The 8,983-nt window shown below is 30.4% G+C and overlaps 1 protein-coding gene across 1 annotated transcript; it reads left to right on the top strand.

Annotated features, from left to right (window-relative positions):
* Positions 1 to 4,998: 4,998 nt before the first annotated feature.
* Positions 4,999 to 6,435, top strand: LOC111415673 (uncharacterized). The gene is made up of 2 exons (XM_023047431.2): positions 4,999 to 5,826; positions 5,939 to 6,435. Exons 1-2 carry the CDS (start codon positions 5,047 to 5,049, stop codon positions 6,377 to 6,379), a joined length of 1,221 nt encoding a protein of 406 aa, XP_022903199.2. The 5' UTR covers positions 4,999 to 5,046; the 3' UTR covers positions 6,380 to 6,435.
* Positions 6,436 to 8,983: the final 2,548 nt, after the last annotated feature.

Here is an 8,983-nt window from a genome sequence, read left to right as displayed (position 1 = left end):
AGCCGGAAACGAATTTAGAGAGAATTTTCGTTTTTGGAACACCCCATCCAACTCACCATCTCTTTATTCTTCATTCTGAGATTACGCTGTTTCTATATGTTCAATTTACTCCTTTACATCTTGTTTAAAGCTTAAGTATTGTATGAAATTAAGTTTGTAACATCTCCAAAACATCGCTTAACATCTAATAATAATTTCAAGGTGATTTTTTATTACATACAACATTTTCTAGTTTAATCATAAAATTGAGTCTTCTAGCTTTAGCTTGCTCCTCGTAAAATTATATCACGAATTTTTTAAGCTTTTCAACATAATCTAGACTTGCAATTTTTTCTTCAAGAATTTTTTTCCAAGGATTTTTCTTATCAAATACTCCTTTTTTTATTCTAGTCATAAAATAGTCTTTTAGCTCTAATTTGCGACATAAACCATCTCTGTGCACCTAATAATAACTTCAAGGTGATTTCTTTAAATTTCTTGTTTTTCGGACGCATTCCAACATAGTATAGATTAGCAACGTTTTCTTCAAGAATTTTTTTCCAGGGATTTTTCTTATTAAACCCTACTTTTTTTTAATCTAGTCATAAAATAGAGTCCTTTAGCTTTAATTTGCGACATAAACCATCTCTTTACACCTAGTAATAACTTCAAGGCGAATTTTTTTAAATTTCTTGTTTTATGGACAGTTTCCAACAGTCTAGATTAGCAACATTTTCTTCAAGAATTTTTCTCCAGTGATTTTTCTTATTAAACTCTACTTTTTCTTAATCTAGTCATAAAATAGAGTCTTTTAGCTATAATTTGCGATTTAAACCATCTCTATACACCTAGTAATATCTTCAAGGCGATTTTTTTAAATTTCTTGTTTTTCGGACAATTTCCAACAGAACCTAGACTTGTAACTTTTTCTTCAAGAATTTTTTTCCAGAGATTTTTCTTATTAAACTCTATATTTTTTTAATCTAGTCATAAAATAGAGTCTTTTAGCTATAATTTGCGACATAAACCATCTTTTTACACCTAGTAATACCTTCAAGGCGATTTTTTAAAATTTCTTGTTTTTCGGACAATTTCCAACATAACCTAGACTTGCAACTTTTTCTTCAAGAATTTTTTCCAGAGATTTTTCTTATTAAACTCTATATTTTTTTAATCTAGTCCTAAAATAGAGTCCTTTAACTTTAATTTGCGATATAAATCATCTCTTTACACCTAGTAATAACTTCAAGGCGATTTTTTGAAATTTCTTGTTTTATGGATACTTTCCAACAGTCTAGATCAGCAACATGTTCTTCAAGAATATTTTTTCAGGGATTTTTCTTATTAAATCCTACTTTTTCTTAATCTAGTCATAAAATAGAGTCTTTTAGCTATAATTTGCGACATAAACCATCTCTTTACACCTAATAATAACTTCAAGGCGATTTCTTAAAATTTCATGCTTTTCGGACAATTTCCAACATAACCTAGACTTCCAACATTTTCTTCAAGAATTTTTTTCCAGGAATTTTTCTTATTAAACCCTACATTTTTGTAATCTAGTCATAATATAGAGTCTTTTAGCTATAATTTGCGACATAAACCATATCTTTACACCTAGTAATAACTTCAAGGCGATTTTTTAAAATTTCTTGCTTTTCGGACAATTTCCAACATAACCTAGACTTGCAACTTTTTTTTCAAGAATTTTTTTCCAGAGATTTTTCTTATTAAACTCTATATTTTTTTAATCTAGTGATAAAATAGAGTCCATAAGCTTTAATTTGCGATATAAACCATCTCTGTACACTTAGTAATAACTTCAAGGTGATTTCTTTAAATTTCTTGTTTTTCGGACGCGTTCCAACATAGTCTAGATTAACAACATTTTCTTCCAGAATTTTTTTTCCAGGGATTTTTCTTATTAAACCCTACATTTTTTTAATCTAGTCATAAAATAGAGTCTTTTAGCTATAATTTGCGACATAAACCATCTCTTTACACCTAGTAATAACTTCAAAGCGATTTTTTAAAATTTCTTGCTTTTCGAACAATTTCCAACATAACCTAGACTTGCAACTTTTTCTTCAAGAATTTTTTCTAGAGATTTTTCTTATTAAACTCTATATTTTTTTAATTTAGTCATCAAATAGAGTCCTTTAGCTTTAATTTGCGACATAAAACAACTCTTTACACCTAGTAATAACTTTAAGGTGATTTTTGGAAATTTCTTGTTTTTCGGACGCGGTCCAACATAGTCTAAATTAGCAACATTTTCTTCAACAATTTTTTTCCAGGGATATTTCTTATTAAACCCCACATTTTTTTAATCTAGTCATAAAATAGAGTCTTTTAGCTATAATTTGCGACATAAACCATCTCTTTACACCTAGTAATAACTTCAAGGCGATTTTTTAAAATTTCTTGCTTTTCGGACAATTTCCAACATAACCTAGACTTGCAACTTTTTCTTCAAGAATTTTTTTCCAGGGATTTTTCTTATTAAACCCTACATTTTTTTAATCAAGTCATAAAATAGAGTCTTTTAGCTATAATTTGCGACATAAACCATCTCTTTACACCTAGTAATAACTTCAAGGCTATTTTTAAAAATTTCTTGCTTTTCGGACAATTTCCAACATAACCTAGACTTGCAACTTTTTCTTCAAGAATTTTTTTCCAGAGATTTTTCTTATTAAACTCTATATTTTTTTAATCTAGTCATAAAATAGAGTCTTTTAGCTATAATTTGCGACATAAACCATCTCTTTACACCTAATAATAACTTCAAGGCGGTTTTTTAAAATTTCTTGCTTTTCGGACAATTTCCAACATAACCTAGACTTGCAACTTTTTCTTCAAGAATTTTTTTCCAGAAATTTTTCTTATTAAACCCTACATTTTTTTAATCTAGTCATAAAATAGAGTCTTTTAGCTATAATTTGCGACATAAGCCATCTTTTTACACCTTGTAATAACTTCAAAGCGATTTTTTAAAATTTCTTGCTTTTCGAACAATTTCCAACATAACCTAGACTTGCAACTTTTTCATCAAGAATTTTTTTCTAGAGATTTTTCTTATTAAACTCTATACTTTTTTAATTTAGTCATCAAATAGAGTCCTTTAGCTTTAATTTGCGACATAAAACAACTCTTTACACCTAGTAATAACTTTAAGGTGATTTTTGGAAATTTCTTGTTTTTCGGACGCGGTCCAACATAGTCTAAATTAGCAACATTTTCTTCAACAATTTTTTTCCAGGGATATTTCTTATTAAACCCCACATTTTTTTAATCTAGTCATAAAATAGAGTCTTTTAGCTATAATTTGCGACATAAACCATCTCTTTACACCTAGTAATAACTTCAAGGTGATTTTTTAAAATTTCTTGCTTTTCGGACAATTTCCAACATAACCTAGACTTGCAAGTTTTTCTTCAAGAATTTTTTTCCAGGAATTTTTCTTATTAAACCCTACTTTTTCTTAATCTAGTCATAAAATAGAGTCCTTTAGCTTTAATTTGCGACATAAACCATCTCTGTGCACCTAGTAATAACTTCAAGGCGATTTTTTGAAATTTCTTGTTTTTCGGACACTTTTCAACATAACCTAGATTTGCAACTTTATCTTCAAGAATTTTTTTGCAGTGATTTTTCTTATTAAACCCTACTTTTTCTTAATCTAGTCATAAAATAGAGTCCTTTAGCTTTAATTTGCGACATAAACCATCTCTTTACACCCAGTAATAACTTCAAGGCGATTTTTTAAAATTTCTTGTTTTTCGTACAATTTCCAACATAACCTAGACTTGCAACTTTTTTTTCAAGAATGTTTTTCCAGTGATTTTTCTTATTAAACTCTACCTTTTTTTAATCTAGTCATAGAATAGAGTCCTTTAGCTATAATTTAAGATATAAATCATCTCTTTACAACTAGTAATAACTTCAAGGCGATTTTTTGAAATTTCTTGTTTTTCGGACACTTTCCAACATAACCTAGACTTGCAACTTTTTCTTCAAGAATTTTTTTCCAGGGATTTTTCTTATTAAACCCTATATTTTTTAATCTAGTCATAAAATAGAGTCCTTTAGCTTTAATTTGCGATATAAATCATCTCTTTACACCTAGTAATAACTTCAAGGCGATTTTTTGAAATTTCTTGTTTTTTGGACACTTTCCAACATAACCTAGGCTTGCAAGTTTTTCTTCAAGAATTCTTTTCCAGGGATTTTTCTTATTAAACTCTACCTTTTTTTAATCTAGTCCTAAAATAGAGTCCTTTAACTTTAATTTGCGATATAAATCATCTTTTTACACCTAGTAATAACTTCAAGGCAATTTTTTGAAATGTCTTGTTTTTCGGACATTTTCCAACATAACCAAGACTTGCAACTTTATCTTCAAGAATTTTTTTCCAGTGATTTTTCTTATTAAACCCTACTTTTTCTTAATCTAGTCATAAAATACAGTCCTTTAGCTTTAATTTGCGACATAAACCATCTCTTTACACCCAGTAATAATTTCAAGGCGATTTTTTAAAATTTCTTGTTTTTCGGACACTTTCCAACATAACCTAGACTTGCAACTTTTTCTTCAAGAATTTTTTTCCAGGGATTTTTCTTATTAAACCCTATATTTTTTAATCTAGTCATAAAATAGAGTCCTTTAGCTTTAATTTGCGATATAAATCATCTCTTTACACCTAGTAATAACTTCAAGGCGATTTTTTGAAATTTCTTATTTTTTGGACACTTTCCAACATAACCTAGACTTGCAAGTTTTTCTTCAAGAATTCTTTTCCAGGGATTTTTCTCATTAAACTCTACCTTTTTTTAATCTAGTCCTAAAATAGAGTCTTTTAGCTTTATACCAAGTAATAACTTCTTTTTTGAATTTTCGTTTTTTTCTCCAGGGATCGAACCTTATATTAATTTTCTAGTTTCTTCATCTCTATCTCTTTGTATTATTCATATATCCCCACCTAATTTAGACTGCTATATATACTCCAATAACTATTCAAGCCTTAGTTCTTTGTCGCTCTATTATAAAGACAACATTATCCAATAATGACTAACACAAATAACGAAAACATAATTCCTCTATTAAACACAGTATCAAAAAATGAAAACATATCAAATCCGCAATACGAAATAACTTATTCAATGAAAAAAGGCGACGGTTATTTAAGTGTAATCTACGACGCAAAAATTAAAACCGACCAAAACCAAGAAGTTCTAAGTGTAATAACAAAAATATCACCAGAAAATCAAATATTTCGGGAACAAACCCACATCGAAAACGTGTACAAAAACGAAGTATTATTTTACGAAGAGATTTATCCGGCTTATTGCGCCTTTCAAAAGGAAAAAGGTTTAAATTTATTCGATTTTGCTCCGAAATGTTACGCGACGACATTAGAAAGTAACAAAGAAGCGCTCGTTTTGGAGAATTTGAAAGACCAAGGTTACAAACTTTGGAACCGGATGGTACCGATGGACGCAAATCACATCGAATTCACTTTAAAAGCGTACGGTAAATTACACGGAGTAAGTTTCGCTTTTAAAGATCAAAGGAGGGAAATGTTTGATGGATTCCGATCGAAAATTGTTGATATTTTCGAGGATTTTTCACGAAACGATTTGCATCTCGAAGTTTTTAATAAACTTGCCGAAAATACGGTTAACTTTTTTGACTCAATAAAAGATGAAAAATATGTAAATAAATTTAAGGATTATATCAAAACAATGCCAGATTTTACTACAAAATTTGCGAGTAGAAATATGGATGAATACGGAGTTATCGGTCATGGAGATTGTTGGTGTAACAATATGATGTATAAATACGGTGTAAGTATTTGTTTAAGATTATTAGTTTAGCCTTGAGATATTCTAATAAAAACAAACTATTATATCATTAAAAATGATGTCATATTCGGTAGATAAGTTTTTTTGTTTCTAGGATCCCAAAAACAATTTAAAACCTACCGAAATTCGTTTCATCGATTACCAAATAATTCGTTATGGATCTCCGGTGACCGATTTTAGTCACTTTTTTTATACATCAAGTTCAAAATCGGAATTAGACAACATCGAATATTACCGAAACATTTATTACGATGAATTAACTGCAACTATAAAACAACTTGGAAGCGATCCCAACGAATTGTATCCAAAATCGGTATTCGATGCGCATTGGAAAAAGTATTGCGTCAATGGGTTAAACGTTGCGCTATTTCTAATTAGGATGATGACGACGGAAGCTGAAGAAATCCCCGAATACAATGATCTTTCCGAAGCAATGAATGTAGTGGAGAAAATGAGTTTTGAACCGAAAAATGATGGTTATAAAGAACGGGTACGGGATGTGGTGATGCATTTTTATGATAAGGAATATATTTAGTTTAAATATATAATCATTAGGAATAGAAACAAATAAATATTATTTTATAATAAAAATTATGTTATTGTTTACTACTTTAAAATTATCTAAAATTATTCAATCTTAAACTTTTACCCAGTATGTTTCTATTGCATATGTTAGATCTGCCAACAACGAAAAGTACCACTGTTGCAATATATGCTGATGATACCACAGTTTTAACATCCCACATTGACGCAATATCTGCCCCTAGAAATCCGATAATTCAAGAGTTGATCAGAGTCGATGAACTTAAATCCAAACATATCACCTTTACGCGTAGAGAAATTTATTCTCATGTCAACGACCATAAGAAGATGCCAAATATCTAGATATGCATCGCGATGGACACCTCGCATGGAAAAAATAGTTTCTCCAAACGCAAGCAACTAGTTATAAAGCCACAGAAAATGTACTGGAACATTGGACTACAAAGCATGCTGAAATCAGTGTAGGTACGGTCCACACTGGTTGTCCAACTGCGATTCAGCTATGGGGTTCTGCCAGTGCTTCCAACATAGCAATCCTGCCACATTTTCAAAACAAAGCTTTTATGTCTCCAATGAGACCATAAAAGAAGTAATCTACCATCTAGAAGTTAAGTATGTAACTATATTGCACTTATTTTTATTTTAGAGCAAACGTTTAAAAAAAGTCAGAAGTTTAATTTGCACATGGCAAATAAGTTACAAATTTTCTCCGTTGCAAAACTAGTACTGGAAGCTTCATTTCGTTAACATGCGACAACTTCAGCTTAGGTTGCTTCTCGCAAAAACTGGTACTTGATGATAGAATAAGATCATTTATTGATTCAGTAATTTTTGAAATACTCCAAGGCAAAGTCTTCCATTACGCATCAAACAGATTGAATTTAGTTATTAATAACTTATGCTCAGTTTGGGAACTTCAAAATTGTTATTCAAGTATTAAAAAGATGTATTAAGGAATAAAAGATTACCAACTATATTTGACAATCGCGTAATCAACCTTTATTGCTATACTTGCCATAATAACAAAGTACAGTTCGAAGATAGAGCTCTTTAAGGTGTTAGTTTAAATTTTCCTGGCATTAAGACGCATAGGTATAGAAAGCAGTTCTTAAAAAAACGAAAAAACCTTCAAGAAATTTATTTTATAAGCATGTATAAAGAAACACTGTAAGCTTGTTGCAACCAACATTTTTGTAATAACCGTGAATCCAAGATATTCTGTGACTAAACTACAACCTGGCTAAAATTTTTGTGAAGAAGATAACATGGTTACAATATTGGCAAGGAAAGCAAAATCGAGCAGATTTTGCGTAAATACCAGATACAAATTTTTACTAACAATAAAAAAATTATTACTTTTCTGGCTTTTCTGCCAGCGTTTAGTTCTGTTAAAAAAAGTGTTAGCACATTGAGAAGAGTGAAGATGTGGCTTAGGTCCAGCAACTGAGTGAACTATCCATGGAATTTGCATCCATGTATTAGATATTTTCGTCCAGACTCCAAGGAAATTAATTTCTGATGGTTCTGATAAATGAAAATAATAAAACATGCAGCGCAGCTTTCAAATTAGTCTTATAGGCCTCAGGAAGAGCTGCAGTGTTGAGAAAATCTTGTGCTACTTTGAACCACATCTTATTAAGTGGTAGCTACCATAAACCAACAACGTTGGTGCAATTATCAGCACAAATGTATTCATTTATTTTCGGCTTATGCCAAATTATCTCTTTTCGAATTTATATTATGCACTGCTTATCTCAATGAGTGACATGATTGCGGGTACTTCTACCCCCTAGGTCTGTCAAGTTTTTTTTTGTGTAACTCCCGTTGGTCCTAATGAATTAACGAAAAGTATTGAAACGCAGATTAAGTCTTAGATTTAGCTCGATTGTCGATTACTAAATACATAGATTTAATTAGAAGCGTAATTTCAGACAAAAGATTTACTATGTTCATGCATGCTTTCTCTAGTTTCCCTTCTTATCAACAACTGTTTTTTTTACTAGCGTATATAAGAAATTTGGGATGTATTGGTTAAGTTTGGCTATATAAGTACAAACCATGATCTCCTTTGTATGGATAGACTTAGATACTTAACTTACCTTGTTTCATTCTTATGTAAATATTTACAGAGTGTTGATACTTTTGTTCACTGATGCTTGTTGTTGTAAAGAGAGTAAGAAACTGGGAAAAGAAAGCAACATCACTTACATTTATCCAGAAAATAAATAATTCGATGATGAGCTATTAACTCATGAAGTGGAATCATACACAGAATTCTCTTTTGGCATAAGATTAAATAACAAGGTGGAATTAAATTCCATCATATCATCATCGTCCTGTATTCAGTGAGAGCTTGTAATTAAATTGTATCCTCATCCTCACCAAGTAAATATGACATTCAACTTTCAGCCCGCAACCTCTTTATGAGTTGCTGCTCCAATTGATGTGATGATGAAACTGGCAGAAAAAATAGTTGGATCTGCCAGAAATTTGCAAATAATTCACTTTTAATACCAATCTCGTAGATACATTGAAAAGGAGAGAAGTATTTGACTTGAAAAAGAATATTTGTCCTACTCTATTGTTTTCGTGAAAG

This window comes from Onthophagus taurus, chromosome 1 (genome assembly GCF_036711975.1).
Source record: "Onthophagus taurus isolate NC chromosome 1, IU_Otau_3.0, whole genome shotgun sequence".
NCBI lineage: Eukaryota > Metazoa > Arthropoda > Insecta > Coleoptera > Scarabaeidae > Onthophagus > Onthophagus taurus.
The sequence above is the reverse complement of the archived record's forward strand: the minus strand, read 5'-3'. Positions and strand labels throughout refer to the sequence as shown.